The sequence below is a fragment of the Perca flavescens genome, chromosome 14, assembly GCF_004354835.1.
Source record: "Perca flavescens isolate YP-PL-M2 chromosome 14, PFLA_1.0, whole genome shotgun sequence".
NCBI classification, from domain to species: domain Eukaryota; kingdom Metazoa; phylum Chordata; class Actinopteri; order Perciformes; family Percidae; genus Perca; species Perca flavescens.
In genome coordinates, this window is record NC_041344.1 from 19,608,559 (window position 1) to 19,628,722 (window position 20,164).

At 40.6% G+C, this 20,164-nt stretch overlaps 1 protein-coding gene across 2 annotated transcripts; it reads left to right on the forward strand.

Annotated features, from left to right (window-relative positions):
* Positions 1-398: 398 nt before the first annotated feature.
* On the forward strand, positions 399-20,127 carry poc1bl (POC1 centriolar protein homolog B (Chlamydomonas), like). Of its 2 annotated transcripts, none has more exons than XM_028598055.1 (12): positions 399-419; positions 1,073-1,218; positions 4,038-4,484; positions 7,394-7,563; positions 9,174-9,363; positions 9,521-9,706; positions 11,454-11,571; positions 13,294-13,470; positions 14,769-14,900; positions 15,686-15,796; positions 18,097-18,249; positions 18,343-20,127. In XM_028598055.1, exons 3-12 carry the CDS (start codon positions 4,102-4,104, stop codon positions 18,472-18,474), a joined length of 1,752 nt encoding a protein of 583 aa, XP_028453856.1. In that variant the 5' UTR covers positions 399-419; positions 1,073-1,218; positions 4,038-4,101; the 3' UTR covers positions 18,475-20,127. The 2 variants fall into 2 exon arrangements, with proteins under 2 accessions (XP_028453856.1, XP_028453855.1); XM_028598054.1 differs by lacking the exon at positions 399-419 and adding an exon at positions 539-712.
* The last annotated feature ends 37 nt before the right edge of the window (positions 20,128-20,164 follow it).

Below are 20,164 nucleotides of genomic sequence, written 5' to 3' on the forward strand. Positions count from 1 at the left end.
GGTTCCCAACCTTTTTTCCTTGGCGCCCCCCCTACTCATGTCTAAGAAAAGCTGAGCCCCCCCCCACCCAAAACCGAAGTTGAGGTAACTCTCGAGATAGAGCCTCTCTTTCTTTTTTGATACAGAGGAGTTATCAGCACTGTTTCTCCGGCATGTTTCATTCATAAAATAGTGATGCCGTGGGGCAGGAAAATTGAGGATACAACAAAATATATAGTTTTCATACAGACTTTTGTATACATTATATATTCTAGTGTATTATAATTTGTTTAACATGTGCAAAACATTTTTTTTTACCTCAACCTCAAACCAGATAAAGACTCGCGCCCCCCCTGTGATCTTTGCCGCCCCCCCTGGGGGTGCCCGGACCCCAGGTTGGGAACCACTGAATTAGAGGATGAACGTCAACTGACGCTGAGGTGAGTTTAGGAGGGCACACTGGCACGCACGCAAACACACGCACACGCACGCACACACACACACACACACACACACACACACACACACACACACACACACACACACACACACACACACACACACACACATTCGGTACAGAGTACACAGATTGAATAGGTTAAAAAATGTCTGGAGGAGCAATTATATATAGCTAGAGGTAAATCGCAGCACAGAGAAATAACAGCTAACAGTGGTTAGCATTGAGTTCTGTGTCAAACTAACTGGAGATGATGCTACAAACACCGGAAGTAAGGTACAATAAAGTATTTTTCTTTCTTTTCTTGTATGTCGAGTTTAGTATGAGGAAACAGTAAGAGGAAGTAATACGCTAATGTAAACGCTAATGTTAATTACACTTTATGCCAGGTAAAGGGCATTTTAATATTAGTGACCAGGATGACTTCATCTTATTTTCAACGAATACGTTAGGTCAGATGTTGTATTCTATGTAAAGAACCTCACTTAACATTTTAAATTAAAATATGTTTTTATTGTAAGTAAGTATTTCATTTGCATTTGTAGTGTTCGTCAAACGTTAAGCGGTTCCCGTTATGCTTTTATTGTGAAAGGTCGTACCGGAACCTCTATTATTTATGTGGTTGATTTGACACAGGTCACAAGCCCAACGTGGAGGAAAGGATGTGGGTAAACTGACATCTGCAAGCCAGAGGTTTGACTGGAAGACGACCGCAGTCAGGCTGACAAACAACGGCCTTAGCAACCTCGAAGAAACTCCGAATCATGTAACTTGTTTTGAAGGTAAACTCTAACAAGCTAATCTCGTACTTTCCTGAGAGAAATGCACTTTTGTAACAGTCGTGCACGTAATGTTCAAAGTATAGTGTGTTTGTTAGCGTTGTCGATAACTCGACTTCCTTCCTTAACGTTACCAGTAAAGTCACACATTTAGTCGGCGCGGTGGTTTGACAACGAAGTTAATGTTGACGTAAAAATGGACTGTTTTGCTGAAAAGTTTAGATTTGCCATTATTATTGTTCTGAGTCGCGTCTCCGCTAACCTGCATATTTAATGCGACGTTGATTAATAGCGTGCACCCTCTCTGCCGATTAAAAGTAATTGTAATCCTAACATCTAGCTATGTGACAGACGAACTGTTGCTGAACCGTGTGTTTTGACTACAGCTATACTCGACTCCCAACAACCTCTTTCCTCATAAACTTAAAAAAGATAATGTCCTAAAGATAAAAGCTAGATCTCTAGAGGCCGTAGAGAGGCTGACATTTAATTCAATATTAAATATGAAGGACATTGAGTTTTACTTTGTGTTTTCAAGTAGAGCATTTTTTTTGCCCAAGTGAAGCCAAAGAAGAGAATTTGGGTTGTTGGGTATATATTTGGATGTGTGTTAAGAGACGTTTTGATGAAAACAAATCTATCCAGCTTTTAAATTAAAACAGTTGCTGTCAGTATTGTATACACACAATGTAAGCAGTAAAGAGATGTTGAGAGGAGTTGGTGACCCTGTCTGGTATTTTTACAAACTGAAAAGGACAAACCTGTTTGGGTGGAGAGTTGTTTGTGTAACGTGTTCCACTGGTGCTTGTTGGCTATTTGTCCTCCTCTTGACTGGATATGAGGGAATGAGCTATGCATTGTACAGTACGCTGTTCCACATTCCACATTAAACAGACATTGAACACTGAAGTCTCTCTGATGTGCCACATAGTTAACCTGACATCTGAGAATCAAGTGACTCCAATATCAAGCCCAGTTTGTTTCTATGTACCGTAACATAAAATTATAAATTTGCAACATAAATTGTTGGACAACATTTTTCATTGCTCTCTCTTTTTAAATTCCTGTTAGCGTAACAGGATTAAACATGCACCACCGATTGCAGCTTGGGAAGCAAACGCAAATCTTATCTCTCTCTTTTTTTTCAGTTTCATTCCCTCTTAGCCACAAAGAATTGGGGCAGGATTTAAGCTGCATATTAGGATCTCTGTCCCCTACTGCTCGCATGGCTCCCCAGTTAGGCTATCCGATTCAGAGAGAGTGGAAGGTGTGATGGACAACCAATAAAAGGGTTTTTTGTCTGCAAGCGTCTCCATTTTGTAACCTCAGGACTCCCGAGTCCTCTGGCCAGGGCCCAGACTGGAGTGAAAGGGCTGTGCTAAGACTCACAGTGGAAACTGAGTTTCCTCTGAGTCTGTGTAGAGTCTGTACAGACTCTCACACAGCACTTTGCACCCACAACTTTTATTTGAGAATGTTTTCTCTGAAGACATAGAGTTCCCAGAATTAACCATTGTTTTGCAGAATTAGTTCTCAAAATCATTGTGCTCTCGTGAGGAAGGGAAGTGTGTGTGTGTGTGTGTGTGTGTGTGTGTGTGTGTGTGTGTGTGTGTGTGTGTGTGTGTGTGTGTGTGTGTGTGTGTGTGTGTGTGTGTGTGTGTGTGTGTGTGTGTGTGTGTGTGTGTGTGTGTGTGTGTGTGTGTGTGTGTGTGTGTGTGCGCACACTTCAGTATTTCTGCTAAGCCTGTCTGGCACTGACTGGTACTACTGTAAATGGCACCCTGCTCTAATATTGATGCAACACAATCATGTGATTACATTCAGTTCAGTGTCAACATAGCTAAGTGGTCTGTTTTTACCGCAACCCTCTTTTAAATCCTCGCGTGCTAAGATGATATGTCAGACACAAACGTCGAAATGGCTGTCGACAAACCAAAGCTAATCCCATTTCTAAATCGGGGAAAAAAGGGATCCGTCCTTGTACAAATATTCCACTCAAAAGACTTACTACTTTTTTTTTTTTTTGGCTCAGTGGAAATTCTTAAATGAGGAACCCTTCAAAATGCCTGAGTTTTAATCTAAGGGCTAAAACTAGTTAAAAACCACTCCGGTTTGTGTAATATTTCATGTAAAGATAAGATGAGCACAAGCTGAGAATGCTGTATTACAGGTGGTGTGTAATTAGTAACATTGCACAAGCTTAACTGAACATGTGTTTCATCAAAATAAACTTTTCCAAAAGATATTTTAGGGAGAGGGTGGGGTTGATCTTGTGGACAAGATTTAAGACTTCCTGGAAAAAAAACTCCTCATTATTTGAGATTGACTAAAACTGTACCACTTTAAGGAAGTTCATCAGGTTAACACATCTCTCATTGGAGTGCATCAAAGACATTTATTATTTAAGTCATAATTTAGCTTCTTCTGTCTTTGCAAATTGTATTTGATGAGCATCTTAATGCAGCCCTGAGCATGTGATTATATTTATGATGTCGGTGTTGAGATACTACTAGTCTGCTCTATTGGAGCGGTGTTCTCAGGGCACTTTCAAATTTAGAGGCAAGCACCATCTTACTTTGTGTTTAGGTGAGTAACTTCACTTAACTGTGAATTGGTTCGTTATTTGATTAAACCTCATTCTAATGGGGAGAGCTTTGATTAAAGAGTTCAATCTTGTAAATCTCCTCCTGTCAGTGGCAGTTACTTGGTGCCATGGTTGGATTTTTCTCACAATACCTACACTTATCTTACATGTTATTATTTTTTTAATTTCTTAATGATCACGTTTTGTATGTAATAATGTGTCTCTTTCTGTTCTCCAGAGGCTTGTGTCCTGTAGGGACCCCGAAAATCAGCCAGTCACGGTGCTGGCCTGGGCTTTCCGTCATGAGGGGACGTTGCTCTCGAAAACTTGGTGTGCTGGCCAAGGCTTGCTTCCTGCTCTGGGTGCTGTGGCTGGGCTACCTTCTGTTAGCACGCTCTTTCCCCTCCTCATCCTCCGTAGAGGAGGAAGATGAGGGCCGCAATGTTCTGGTGAGACAGCTCGCCATAGAGACGAACGAGGCCGATGGGCAGCTGGCTAGGCCCCTCTACGTTAAGCCATCACCAGACAACAATGCGCTCGGCGAGTGGGGCCGGGCCACACACCTCAACCTCAGCCCTGAGGAAAAGAAACTCGAGCAGGATGGCGTGGAGCGCTATGCTATCAATATCTATGTCAGTGATAAGATTTCCCTCCATCGGCACATCCGTGATCACAGGATGAATGAGTGAGTAGAGCAAAAAGGCATCCTAAACCGGAATGACCCATTAGTCAGAAAGTGAGACTAAGTTGACTTCACTAATTCTTTTTTCATTGCTTGCTATTTTCTTTGAGGTTCTAGCCAAAACATTCATCTCTGGCATTGAAAACTGCATTGAGCTGATAGCTATGCTACAACTGTGTCAGGGATAAATAACTCAATAGAGATTAGGTTGAGCTCTTTACTGGGGTCAGTTTTCCACTGGCAGTTAGAAACAAGGATGAAAGCTGTCAGGATGCATTGTAGTGCTTATTGAAGCTGGTGTAAGCAGCCTCCTGGCTGAATGGATTTATTCCATCTAGAGTTGTTGTGTACAGCTATTCTCAGCTCAGCCTCTGTGATGATGACAAGCAGAGTATGATGTCTTTTATTAATAGCTTCTTCTTTCACTTTTGCCTTATCCCTTACCATCACCCATCCTACTGAAACCCAGTCGTGGTATCCATCAGTGTGGTGAAAACTGTCCTTTGTGTAAAAGCCATGTATTTGTTTCATATGACCTGGAGTGTCCCAGATTCCCAGTTAAGCGTATTTTCTTAAGCAGTCAAATGATTACATCTAAGGATACATTCTTAAAAATGTCAAAATGTCAATGTCATTAAACGTGTCATGCTAAATCTTCTAAACTGGGCTTAAAACTACAGACAAAGAGGAATCAATGTAGTCCTGGTGAAACTGGAATAAACCATTTTACCAGCGTGACGTCTGCATATCTAAAGATAAGACTGATAAGATGCTTTGATCTTGTCACAAGGCTAAGGAAACTGCCCTTGAGGTTGAAAATCATTCCGTGGCCGCATTTTGTGGAGCTTTTTAAAACAGGATTCACTGCACTGTGCAGACTGTCACTTTTATGACAGTGCATGATGGGTATTTGCCCTGGCAGAATGACATATTTGACAAGTGCACAATTGATAAGACACAATGCGTAAGCAGGGATGAAGGTGCAGTTTTGGTGTCATGGAGCCTGTGCTTGGCTGTCCGCCTACTCATACCATGACGGAGATGCATAAGTATTTTTCATTCCACAGGAAATATTACAATAAACATAAAGGGCTTTATTTATTTATTTATTTTTTTACATTTTCACCCCAACCCCAGGTCCCACATAGAGTTTGCAAGAATAACAGTGGGAATAATTTGTACACTCACATATGTCTGTACACATAATGCAATTAGAAGAATATATAGGTCACATGTATACATATACAGAACCAATAAAATATCAATTAAAAGAAAAAAAGGGGGGCGGGGGACAAAAAGGAAAATTAAACGAGAAATCTTTCTCGTCATTAAAGCACAGCGGCAATGGTACACCAACAAGGAATGCAAATCGGTGGCACTATAGATCATATATTGCATGAACAATATTCTATTCAGAAGCGTGCAGATTTGTTTTGTAGATATTTCAGCTAGTTTTACTTAAATAGTGTGAGGAATAACATGTTTTTATAACTATACACTGGTAGCTAAGGTATAAATGATCTGCATAGAACTGCCTGTCAGTCGTTATGGGCTATTATATATGATGTGAGATTTGTGGATTGCATCCTTCACATATATCAGTTAACGGATGGTGAATCCGTCAAGCTGTCCCCAGTGTGCTTCTGTTTCTGTTTGGCTTTAGCCCTAGCAACATTGAAAGCAAATGTGTAACTGTGTAATTTATTTTTAGGTGGTGGTGTGTATGCGCTTGTTGTAGTCCTGCACCTACTCCATAATTACATCAGTTTCTGCCTGGGAACAGGTTTTGTGGCAGATGAACTTTACACTGCCCTCTCTCATCATGAAACTATGAACACAGTGCTTTTGAAGGAAGGGAAATTAGCTTATATGATTGGTCGTGCGTAAACCATTTGTTCTAATCCCAACCCACTTCCATCAGTGTCCTAGTTTTAAAACTATCAGAAGTCATTCAGCCCGTGCCATTGGTTACACTCTCAGCATTGTACGTCACTGATTGATCAAGATTTTCTGAAAAACACAGTTTGCAATGTTTCCTCTCTCGTGACACCTTTTGTTCTCATTACCTCAAGTTAGTTGTTTACAGCAGGGGTCGGCAACCTTTTTAATATGAAGTACCTTTTTTTTTTTTAAATGTTCTTGTTAATCAGTGTGCCATATCTGCATTAAGCCTGCCGTCATCCACCGAGCCCGCTCGGGCGGGGTGATCTTTTGTGCCGCATTCTGTGAAGAAGGCAATGAGTACTAGCCAATCAGAGGCAGAGTAAGGCGGGTCTTCACGGAATGCGGATGGGGAAAAAGTCAATCAAACTACCGTAAATAACGTACTGTGCTCCTGGCAATGGCTGTGAAAGAGGTTATTTGGCATGCAGATTGGAACATTTCCAAAAAACACACTTACTGCTAGTGTGGCAATGGTTGAGCTACAGGGTGCCAATGGTGGCACGCATGCCTAAGGTTGCTGAACCCTGGTTTACAGTTTCTCACTTTGATTTTCATCCAGTGTTGCCCTGTTCCCCTCTCTCTATTCTGCTCTTTTTGTCTCTGTTTGCTCAAGTTTCTGTGGTCTCTCCCAGAGCACTGCTGTGGTATGTTGCTCACTGGTGTGATACCCTCCCCACCCCCATCCATATTTCTGCGACTCTTTTTTATTGTTTTAAGGACTGCCATCTGGATTAAGACCAGATACCTCCTCCTACCACAATAGTTGCTGAAGCTGCTCTGGCCATAGGAAAAAAATAATTTCTGCTTTTATGGGTTTGTTCAGGATGCTGATGATTTTCTTCTTCTTTTTTTTATAAATATGTACTGTACATGTTTACTGTTGCTTATGTCAACTATCTCTCTCTCTTCCCCCACACTTCCTCCTCTCTCTCTCTCTCACACACACACACACACAAAACATACTTCAGATGCCGAAGTAAGAAGTTTGACTACCGGCGTTTACCCACAACCTCTGTGATCATAGCCTTCTACAACGAGGCCTGGTCCACTTTGCTGAGGACTATTCACAGTGTCCTGGAGACCACGCCTGCCATCCTGTTGAAAGAGATCATCCTCATTGATGACTACAGTGACCGAGGTCTGACACTCTACACTGATAAATAAACCAATGTGGGTTTTCTTTTGTCTGTAAAAATAAAACCGACAGAAAAAAGTATTTTAAGCTTAGAAACAAAGAGGACTGACCGCCTTGGCCTAGTTTAGTAAAGCGGACAAACCAAACCTCAGTTGTGCTTTAATTTCTCCACATTGACGGCTAACAAGAGAGCGAGTTAGGACTCCGCTATATATAGAAAAAAGATGCTATATATGGAACAGTGAATAGATAATGCCTTCAGGATATTTCTGAAAGCAATTAGAAAAACAGCCTCAGAAATTAGTCTGGACACATTTCTTTAATGATGAAATAAGGTATTGAGTTACTTCAAGGCGTACTGAAAAGTGTTTGGTTTTGTTTGTGGCCAAGTAATTTCAAATTATTTGTGTTCATTCATGTTGGTCTCCCTGCTTCCCTGCTCCAGCCCCTGCCCTTCTCTGTGTGTGTGTGTGTGTGTGTGTGTGTGTGTGTGTGTGTGTGTGTGTGTGTGTGTGTGTGTGTGTGTGTGTGTGTGTGTGTGTGTGTGTGTGTGTGTGTGTGTGTGTGTGTGTGTGTGTGTGTGTGTGTGTGTGTGTGTGTGTGTGTGTGTGTGTGTGTGTGTGTGTGTGTGTGTGTGTGTGTGTGTGTGTGTGTGTGTGTGTGTGTGTGTGTGTGTGTGTGTGTGTGTGTGTTAATATGAGGTTTCTTTTAACGGAAGGCTCTTATTTTTTGTTTTTTTGGATTGAAATACAAGAAGGCAAAACAAGAAGTATTGCATATCATTAAGTCTTGAATGTAGCTGCACAGCATCAGCCTCTTTGTGACACAGGTATAAATATCGGTATGAATTGTATGACAAAATAGTCTCAACTCAAAGGTCAACTTACTAGCTTTTCTGAGCTTTCAACCGCATCTCACGGCCTCCCATCAGCAAACTCTGTGAAGGATACTACTTTGTCTTAGAAACTGATGTCTGATTGTCTGTCTTAATGGAATTAGTATTCAGTCCCATCTAGTCTAGTCTGTGTGTGTCGGAGACATTACACCATATGGTTACTTCAGTGTGCACTGAGCTGCTATGACATAATTTCCTTTCCCTGACCATCCTGACCAAATGGAATGCTAGACATGCCACTCCCGAACCAGAATGGTTACTGCAGACAGCAACTGGAGGACTGACGGCTTTCTCTCCAATTCGATTGAACAGGGATTCAGTACAAGGCTTGTTATGCTAAAGCATAGCAAACCTTACCTAACTGAGAAAAGTGTTTTATTTAAATAGCTATTCACTCGTTATCAAATAACGGTTAAACCGACATTAACCAATATTTTTTTTATCTTAAGATAATTTTATGTTAACGTAGAATCAAATGACTTAAACTCACAAGCTTGAGCGTATTGTTCACCATAACAAGCTTTATAAGCCACTGATTTGGCAGTAGCTGTGTGTATCTTTCAACGTTTTTGCCATTTGTCTGTCCTCTAGTGGCTAAAAATCGATTTAAGGCAGCTTTAAAGAAAAAGAAGTTACATGTAGAACAACGAAATAATATAACTTAAATGTTAAAACTGATGGTTATGTGTGTGCTTTTGTGTCTGTTATTAAAAAATAGGCTACCTGAAATCCCAACTGGCTGACTACATCAGTGCTCTGGAACGAGTGCGACTCATCCGCACCAACAAAAGGGAGGGTCTGGTCCGGGCACGTCTCATTGGTGCCACCTATGCTACAGGGGACGTACTGACATTTCTTGACTGCCACTGTGAGTGTGTCCCTGGCTGGATTGAGCCTCTGCTGGAAAGGTGGGTACACCAAATTGATGAGTAAGAGCTTTCGGAAAATCTTTTGTATATGTTGTCAACCTGACTAGAAATTTAAACTATAACCAAACACTAATCCAGAGTTGAATATTTTTTTTCCCCTCTCCCTGTTTTCTGCATGTTCTTGCTTTGTGTTTAGGATTGGTGAGAATGCCAGTATCATTGTGTGCCCTGTGATTGACACCATTGACTGGAACACCTTCGAGTTTTACATGCAAACGGATGAGCCGATGATCGGAGGTTTTGACTGGAGACTCACCTTTCAGTGGCACTCAGTCCCCGAAGTGGAACGCAAGAGGCGCAAGTCACGCATTTACCCCATCAGGTGACCGTTTGATACGAAAAGGTCTACTCTCGTGTAGGGGAGGGCGGAAAATATCGATACAGCATAGTATCTACAATTTTATATTGTAGTGTTGACTATTGGTGCTTTCACAAAATATTTAAACAATGAGATTTTTGATAAATAATCATCAGTAATGTGGATATAATGACTAAGTGGGTAAAGGCAAATAATAGAACAGTTACAACAGTCTGGTAAGTTCAGAAAATGACATCACTTTACTGTAATGCAGTCTTTAAAACCAGGAAAAGACAACGCTTCTGCCATATTACGATATCCAAAATCTAAGACGATATGTAGTCTCATATTCCAATACCGATCAGGGTTCATACATTTAAAAAAAACCTGGAAACGTTATGGAATTTGAAAAATGCAAATTCCAGGCCTGGAAAGGTTTTGAAAACCCAAAAAGACCCAGAAAGTTTTGAAAAAGTCATGGAATTGTTTTTAATACCGCATAATAATATGTCATTAATAAATGTATTTTTAAGTCTTCTTAACCTCAGCGTTCTATTCGGGGAGCGATTATTATGAATCCCACTATGAACCACATAAATTGTCATTCATTTTATAATTATACCTCTGAGGGTAAACCTTAACACAGATTTTTATTCTTATTGTGTAATGTCGACTGACATTTTCAGGAACACATAGTCATGGAAATTTGCCAAAAAGTCATGGAAAAGTATTGGTTAAAATGCGTATGAACCCTGACCAATTTAATATCGGATATATTGCCCAGCTCTGTTATTATATAAGTGTTGGTCAGTTTGTCTGCTTGACAAGCTGATTTTGCAGCAATAAAATTCAAGTGAGATGAACACAGAGGAATTTATCTTTTTAGACAGAACAGATGTTAACAAAGTTTCCTTTCAGGGACATAATTTGAAATTGGGAAAAATTTGAAGTTGGAAAAAAGGTAATAAATTGCCATATATTTCACAGAATATTGCAATATGTTGAAAATTGCTATAATATCGTACTGTGAGGTAAGTATAGTGATGATATCGTATCGTGAGGCCTCTGGTGATTCCCACCCCTACTCTCATGGGAGATCACTTTACCAGATTATGTGTTATATTACTGTATTACTTTCTTTCTATTTTCACTTCTATACACCCTATGAATGTTTGACTAATCTTTGAAAAACTGGGATCACTAAATCAACTCAATTAGGGAAATCTATTTAGATTTGTTGATTTTTAACAAGCTCATTCTGAAAACACGGTGTAGCCTACTGTAATTATCAGTCCTTTTAGTTCCGTCTTTGCTATCGGAAAGCAACGTAAACTCTGATATAGTCCATAGCATTTTTATTTGAGGTCACCCTGCCTCAAGTTGAAGCTGCTGCTACTTTTAAAGAGCACCTTCACACAAAATCTTGTTTGGAGGAAAGGCATCACTGCACTGCCTTCTATGGGTTGAAAGATTAAAGTCTGTTGGCACTTCATGTGGTCTGTTGTGCTTGTGATCGCACTTATTCATTCATTCAAATTTTCACTGTACAGGGTGTGGGCAGGATGATTATTATCTTAGGTATAGTTACTCTTTAAAGGCTTCTTTTAATAAGGTGATTCGCATCTTCTAAAGGTGGTGTATTAGACAGTTGAATAACTCAATTTGCATTGGGTTAAAATCAAAAAAGGTTCAATTATTTCTGTGGAAGGGGATGGGAACATAGCAATGAAAATGTATGTTAACGTTACCTTATTTTCACTGTTTCACCCAGGTCTCCGACAATGGCAGGTGGATTATTTGCTGTAAGCAAGGCCTACTTTGAGCATCTGGGCACATATGACATGGGCATGGAGGTGTGGGGAGGAGAAAACCTGGAGCTCTCCTTCAGAGTGAGTTCAATTCTTCTTCAGTAAGGACCACATAGTCACTACTTTGCCATTGCTTTACCACTTAGCAACATGAGAACAGAGTAGGGCTTTTACACAATGTGGGTTGCTAACCTAGCTTGCTTTTTTACTAAAAATATTCCGATATTCCAATGTTCCCAATGTTCTGATACCAGTATCGGTATCTGCTCCGATACTGCCTAAAACGCTGGTATTGGGAAGTACTGGAGTTTATACACCGATCCGATATCATGTAATAAAGCCCTAAAGAAAATCTACGTTAAAAGTAGTTTATTTTCCGTTATAACTGACTGTCAAACTGGATAATAAAAGAAAGTTCTGTGGCCTTCATTGTTTGTGTTTGTTCATGTTTCACAAAGAGTTTAACCTGAGCCAGACAGACAACAAAGATAGAAATCTTATCACATCCATACAGGGATAGTAGTATACAGCTGTTAACACATAATAAAATATATGACACACTGGTATCGGATCGATACTAGGTATCGGCCAGTACGCAAGTTCAGGTATCAGAATCGTTATCGGGAAGCAAAAAATGGTATCGGGCTGTCTCTACTAAACACTCAGAACATCCATTGACTCAGCTTGTTTGTTACTGGGATAAAGAGCAGACCGAAACACCAATGAGGTTGATTGGCACTTAATTTCCAAAGAGAATCTCATCATTTGATTCATCCATCTAACCGCTGACAGTCAGTGGGTAGTTGGTGTGAGAGAGACACATGTCAGTGTCAGATCACAGTCAGCCATGGCATCTGACACTGCACCCTGATGTTGGCTGATACCTTGTTGTGATACGTTGGTGTCACTTTACACTTGTTTGCTTCAATCAAATTGGCCCAGATTTTATGCTATGTTTGAGTTTGTAGCAGGAGCATGCAAATGTAAATTGTTTGTGCATGATATGTAGGGCGTATGTGGTTTCAGTGTGAAGACGGATGGGCTGTTCCCCTGAGTGATGTGTTATGCATGTGGAAATAAAAATGCTTCTCACTGGGACTTTTTGAAATACATAATTTATGTTTAGTGAATTGGTTTTCAACCCGGAGTGCTAAAAAAATATGGTGCAAAGTAAAACGCACAGTGCATTAAGATGGAAGGGACTGTCATGTAATGGCTGTTTGGCTATGGATATATGATAATAATTTTGCCTTGTGTTATTGGAACATAGATCAGCCAAGTATTAAGATATACGGTCTAACAACCTTTCATTCTTTAGGTTTTTTTTTTTTTTTTTTTTTTCTCCATGCTGGAAGATCAAGCAATTATACAATGCATATGTATACCATAAATCCAAGGTGTTTTCAAATGCAGCCTCATGAGAGCCATGACTCAAGAAGCAGGGGTTGAATTTTCATGAGGTTGAAGGTAAAGCGCTGTGTTTGTCGTTCAGTAAGGATTTCTAGCATTGCATCAGTCCCCACAATCAACACCCATCAAGCTGGCCTATTGCAAATGACAACTTGCTGCTTACAAATGACCTGCTAGTTTATTGGCAGGTAGGTCAAACTTGAAGGACACACAAAGTAATAATTGCCAGCAGTAAATTCAAGTGCCAAAGTTCACCAGTTCTCAACACATGGTGGACAGTAGACATTGTACTATTTGGTTAATGATAACCCTATTTGTGTAACCACACACAGTACTGTTTATGCTGCTATCAATAAAAACCTATATGATATGCCATGTGTTTAACCCCGCCAGGTGTGGCAGTGCGGAGGCAGCCTGGAGATTCATCCCTGCTCTCATGTGGGCCATGTGTTCCCTAAAAAGGCCCCTTATGCACGGCCCAACTTTCTCCAGAACACCGTACGAGCTGCAGAGGTTTGGATGGACTCCTATAAACAGCACTTCTACAACAGGAATCCCCCTGCCAAAAAGGTAGGACAGTTACAAATAAAAAGAAGCAAGTTTATTTTAAACAGTATATGTAGCTTGGCATGTTGCTGTGATGCTGTGTTAAGGAATGCAAGAAGGTGACCTTAGAATACTTTGTGAATCACATTTGGACAAATAGATTCTCTAGGCGCTGAGCTCGGGCTTCTTACAAGCTCGTTTTTCATTCAACTGCTACTAAATTGAAACCCTGCAGTGATGCCATGTTACACCTAGCAGCACAACGTTAATAGGGTACAGAGCGGCTAACCTTTGATGTTAGATTTGAAGGTTCTATCTGATAAAATTCACCTGTCTAGGTGTCAACATGTGATGCAACGCTGTCTGTCTGACTGGGTCAGGCATATGTGTGAGACAGCGTGCACGAGTGTGCATGTTGCTCGTGTGCCTCTCAGGTTCTGAGTATTGGGAACCATCAAAAATTCATGTATCTCAGTTTCACCTATCTGAAAAAAAGTACATTATTAATGTCAGGGATCTTTGATCAAACAATAAATTACCTGGTCAGGGGGAGATTGAACACAGCACTGGCAGACCAGATCACCAGCTCCAAGTATATTATGCTGCTGTCATAATGTGTTAACAGACTGCAGAGCTACAGACAATGATATAGGTTTGGAATAGTACTCAATTCTTTTTCATTAAGCACATTTAGGGACTTATATTGATTTTGATATTCAGGTTTTTAATGAATATTTGTATCCTGGATTTGGAGATTTATTGTAGAATGATTTGGACTTTTTAGAAAGGATTACAAATTGTTCTTTTGTTTGTTTATATATTTGAGAAACTGCATTCCTCCGTTGTTTATCCCAGGAACATGTTCTGTGTGTTCTGACCTTGAAATGTTTGAAATGTTTGAAAAGTTTGTGACTGAAATAATTTAGTGTATCTATGATAGCCTGTAGTTACATTGCACCCTCAGGCAGTGCAAATGTGTAAAGGTGTGTCCATGTTCTGGATTTTGAATTGCTTAAGGAAAGCAGTTCCCCACCTCAGCAAACACAGCTGTCTGATAAATGTACATTTGCTGCAGCCAATCCCCTGCTAGTTGGTATTCCTGGTCGGTCATATCTACAATGTAAATATTTTCTTTTACGGTGTAACTGTTTAGTTTTAGCATCAGAAAAGGTCACTAGTGCGATATAATAATGAATACAGTCAAGATCAAAGGGTAGAGATAAGAGATGTTCTAAGGTGTGTCCTTAATAAACTTTGGCATCCTCTCCTGCCCTTTCACTGCCAGTGAAAGATGGCGTATTCATTGTGTGCTTACTTTCTAGGAGACGTATGGGGATATCTCCGAGCGGCTGCTGCTGAGGGACAGGCTGAAATGCAACAGTTTTGACTGGTATCTGAAGAATATCTACCCTGAACTACATGTACCTGAGGACAGGGAGGGCTGGCATGGGGCTGTGAGTGTCTGCTATAGCCGCATCTGTATTCCATTATTTGTCCTACTGCATCAGTGTTTCATTAACACTAATCACAGATCTTGTGCTGAGTTGCACCAGCCTAGTCACTGTTGTCAAAAAGAAATGGCATTGCAGTTGCGCTTTGCTTATTTCATTCCATTTTATTTTGAGTCTGAAACAGGGTGTTAGGCTGGGTCAGGATATGGGAAAATCCTGTTGAAAGTGAGAAGCCTGAATTAAGAACAAACAAAGGCTTTGAAACTCAAGACTTGGGCTGAAGACCAAAATAATCCACCTGGTGGATTATTCCATTGTAAAATGCTTTGCACATAATTACTGGTTGGCTAAATGTTAGATTTTTAAAACGATTAAATTTCAGCCACCACGATGCAACCATTGTGTCCGAAGAAACATTTTTAATTCATAAAGGATATCTTTAACATCCAAAATTCCCCCACCTTCCCATGCTTCCATTAACAAACCAGAAAATACGGCATTTTCTCAGAGGAAGAAATGTTGACATTTTGATAGGAAGGCATCAGCAAGGAAAAATGGGTCTATTTCATTTTAATTGCTTAATAGGTGTGCGTCTATGTGAAAATTAGCAAACAGCTTTAGTTTTCAAAAAATGCAATTTCAGAGGACTGTATCTAGCAGCTTCGGTGGTGCTGTTCTGTATGTGACCTTCCAGTCTGACCTGCCTGCAAAGAAATAAAACTCCTCACAGAAATCAATCAAGCACAGCATTTAAATTTGTATTGATATTATTGTTCTCCTCCTGCCAGGTGCGTAGCTCAGGGATACACTCCGAGTGTCTGGACTACAACTCCCCAGAGCACAGTCCCACAGGTGCCCACCTTTCTCTGTTTGGCTGCCACGGCCAGGGAGGCAACCAGGTACGTTAAGCATTTCACACCTCGTTTATTCTGTCTTTCTTCCTCCCTCTCATGCACGTATTCTCTCGTCACCATCTCACAACCTCTCTTGGCCCAGTGGGAGATGTATCTTAAAATGTCAACGCTTTCTGCTAACCCCTAAAACGAGCTGCCACAGTTGATTCACACCAGAAAATTGCTCTCTGCCGGTGTGTCCAGCATGACTTGAATTTAATGATGGGGAAAAAACGACTTTGGAATGGTATCCACATATACCCAAAAAATATCATGCACTTGAATCACAGGTACTTTTAAACTGAATACCTGCCAACTCCAGTGATGGATGGTTTAGCAAGCAGCAGATTATTTGTCTGTGAGGATGTATATTTAATGTTGGAGTCAGGCAACAGGCAGGGCTCCTTTCTGTGAATCTCCAACCCGCTCGATATCTCTGATTACCCCACCGATGGACTGCATCAGGTGTCCCCTGTCACAAAAAGCACCATTTGTGACTGAAAATAAATGGCTCCCCGCTGAAACAAAAACCTTGAGGGCCCTTCACCGCTCCCTCCTGCTCCCCCTTCCCTGGCCCACATTAGAACCACGCTCCATTTAAAAGATACATGAGCCTTGCCGGCAGAATGAATGGCACAGCCTGGGTAAATAAGTTTGAAGCCGGACACATGGGCCTAGAGTGAGTCTTTTATTAGAAACTACCATTATGGGCCACGATGCACCTGAAAGATGTATGAGATGTAAAGAGAAGGATGGGGAAGTATGACGATTGATTACCTGACCCTCTGTTCGACGGGTAGCCCAGGGAGTGTTGCATCTTTCGTCGCGACGGGCCAGGATGTTGAACTGACACCAGAGAGGGGAGGGTTGGGTTTGTGTTCACGTCTGGTTGATTGAGAGGGCCAAGGCCCTGTCTTTACTGATGAGGTCCTTTGACGCAAACGCAGACACGCCATGCAATAGGGGCTTAGCCAGGACTTGATGCCACAACAGCGTAAGAGGAAAACATCCTGTAATCCTAGTAGGAAAAAAACATGCCAAACTGCACTATTGTGCTTGTTGAAAGGCTTTCTTAATAAAGCAGAGAGATTAAGGTAGAAAGCGAGATGTACCAAAACGATTGGAAAGGAGGCCGAGCCGTGTTTCACTCTTCAGTCACTGCTATTTTTGCAGTTGTGTTTCTTTCTAAAATCAATCAGACAGTTGCAGCTGACTCAGAACGCTGCTGCTCAAGTCCTCACAAAGACCAAGAAAGTGGATCACATCACTCCAGTTCTGAAGTCTTTACACTGGCTTCCTGTGCCTCAAAGAATTGATTTAAAAATACTTCTGCTGGTTTATAAATCACTACACGGTTTAGGGCCAAAACACATTTCAGATCTGCTTGTAAACTATGAACCACCCAGACCTCTCTGATCATCTGGGACAGGTCAGCTTGCTGTCCCAGGAATTGGAACCAAACAGGGGGAAGCAGCATTCAGTTTTTATCCACATATCTGGAACAAACTTCCAGATAACTGTAGGTCCGCCGCAACTCTCAGTTCTTTTAAATCAAGGCTGAAGACCTATCTTTTTGATGTTGCGTTTCTTTAATTTCTTGTACTGCACTTTGGATTTTATTCTCGTATTTTATCTCGTTGTTTTTAATTTTAATAAAAACACTTTGAATTGCCGTGTTGCTGAAATGTACTACATAAATAAAGCTCAGTCCTTCCTTTTGTGATTGTTGCAGGCAAAAATCCTTGATTATGCGGCACGTTTTCTTAAAAAATGCGATGGAATATGCAGGATATTTATGCAATTTTATGCAATGAAAAAGCGGGAAATTGCAAAAATTGTGGGAACATGCAAAAACTGCGGTTTGATGAAAAAGAGGAAAAAAAGTGATTCCCCCAACACCCTGCTTTTCGATGATGTTCACGTCGCGTAATTACGTCACTTCATAACGTTCCCATGGCTCCTCTTGTGTGAAGTAAACGCAACATTTTTCAACTTCAAGATATATGTGACTTTTTTTGCAATGAAAATACGGGGATTATGAACTCACGCAAGCCCCGCATATTTTGCGCGGAAATCAGCAATTTATGCGGCGTACTTGAAAAAATGCTGCCCCCGCATAAATATGTGGACTTTGGCTGATTATGCATTGAATTATGCGATCGCATAATCACGTTTTTCTGGAGGGACTGAAAGATGCCTTGCCTTGCCTTTCCAAAGTAATTTCCATTTCATGGCAAAGACAAACATATTCACGCCAATATACACAGAGCAAGTAATCTCATAACCAGGTCTTTCTTCCGCTTCAGTACTTTGAATACACAAGTCAAAAGGAGATCCGTTTCAACTCGGTGACAGAGCTATGTGCTGAAGTACCTGAGGGACAGACCTCCATCGGTATGAGGCACTGCCCTAGTGATGGAGAGCTTAAGCCACCCAGTATCACCTGGGACTTCAGAAAGGTAGGGGTTCACATATAAGTAAAACCCAAGTACCCATTATTCCAATAGACAAATGTTCACCTTTTCACCCATTTTCTCCTTAAAACCATTCAGGATGGGACAATCTACCACCCTCAGTCAGACATGTGTGTGAGCGCCTACCGCACACCAGAGGGCCGCACAGACACCCAGATGAGGCGGTGTATCCCAGGAGACAAAAATCAGCAGTGGAAGTTTGAGTGGTAGGAGGAAGAAGAAAGAAAGTAGCATTGAACCACAAGTGACCTTCTTTTACCATAGTGCAATTATTACAGTGGATGTTTCTCTCCAAGCTGCTCTCCATTTGAATGGGAAATGGCGGGCGAATGAAAGGTGGTCAAAGAGTCACTTTAAGCCAATGAACCACCCAGTTCAGAGCTTTTATACCCATGTGAATGACTGAATTAATGCAGATTGCAGCGGAGTGATGAAGATTGCAAGGCAAGGTTTATTTGATCTTTTTAAACAGGCCGTCTGAACTTGGGACTTGTACTTTCTTGTCTCTTTCATCCAAGTACCTCTGCAACAAAAATGGAGTCCAGCGCACATCTGTCATTATCGTCTTGTGTTCTTGTCATCTAATGCAACAACTTGAAAACGGTGAAACTGATTTGACTGTCCAGCGCATGGAAAAAAAGTGCCTTTTGAAAGAGATTGAAGCCTTTCCTAGAAAATCATGTTGCACTACAAAATGTTACCTTGATGTGCAATGTAATATTAATTATTATTATTATTATTATTATTATTATTATTATTATTATTATTATTGTTGTTGTTAAAATCCTCATGCTTGTTTGTTTGAGTTGTCAAAAAAAGAAGCAATTTTAAAGACTAAACGCTGCTCAAAGAAGACTTGCCAGGAATGAAAGGTCAGCAGCATTTTTCTCCAAACCAGCTACTTCCAAACATGCTCCATCATGTAAGAGGAAAATGGGGAGAGTGCTGCTGTCATACTAGACTGCTTTTCTATTCTATGTTGTATCTGTGGAGTCCGTTTCATGGTAGAATGCTGTCTGAACAAGACGTGATGCATTGATTAAGCATTTGTACTGTGTGCAATTTGCCCCAGAGGGCTTTGTGGGTTGACCGGAATGTTTTAATCTATTCTTCCCTGTTGTGTTCCATTAAGGAATACCCTCTAAACCCATCTGTCACTGTACCTTTTTAAAAGGTTGTCATCCTTAAAGAACTTGTTAGTGCCGAACTGAAATGTGCCAGCTGATGTCAAATGTATTTCGAAATGTGTTTAAATGCAAAAACCTAAAACGACACTGGCTTGATGCACTTGATTTTATTTAGACACAAAAAGCCTTAAAGGGAGCATCTGTTTTATGTAGTCCTTCAACTTGACAGTGCCAGAATGTTTTCTTAAGACTCCTGTGTGTAAACCCGTACTTGAAGCAGCATAAAAAAAAAAAAAAAAAAAAAAAAAAACTTTTTCCTCCACTGAAGACCCATTGGTGTTTCTACTGGGATTCAGTGACCAAGAGATGCAGTGTAACTGTTGTTGAAATGTTTGTTGAATAGCAGCTGTATTTTCAGAAGCAATGTTTGGTGTCTGTGGTCCTTTGAAATCACGATATGAGATATTCATATTAGTTGATGGATACAGTAGGTAAAGATGTAAAAATGACCCCTGTTTTGTGTTACCTTTTGTAAATAATGTTTGGTTTAAGGGACCAGAGTGGGACAGTGCTGTCGTAAAGCACCTTTTTTTTTTTTAAACTACTGATAATGCAAAAGGGATGGTGACGATGATGATAATTACTTGATATGAAGAAGAGGGTGAGTGAAATGGGATGGATGTTTCACTGATTAAAGCTGTCAGGATGATTGAAAGAATAAAAAACTAACCACAGATGTACATTGTCATTTTCTTTGTTTCTATCTCAGCTCT

Excerpts from the sequence above, each read along its gene's own strand:
- poc1bl (XM_028598055.1), top strand. The coding sequence starts at position 4,102 with ATGAGGGGACGTTGCTCTCGAAAACTTGGTGTGCTGGCCAAGGCTTGC. Across the intron at positions 11,572-13,293 it reads ACCTGGAGCTCTCCTTCAGA|GTGTGGCAGTGCGGAGGCAG; the intron begins GTGAGTTCAATT and ends TAACCCCGCCAG. Across the intron at positions 18,250-18,342 it reads TCACCTGGGACTTCAGAAAG|GATGGGACAATCTACCACCC; the intron begins GTAGGGGTTCAC and ends AAAACCATTCAG.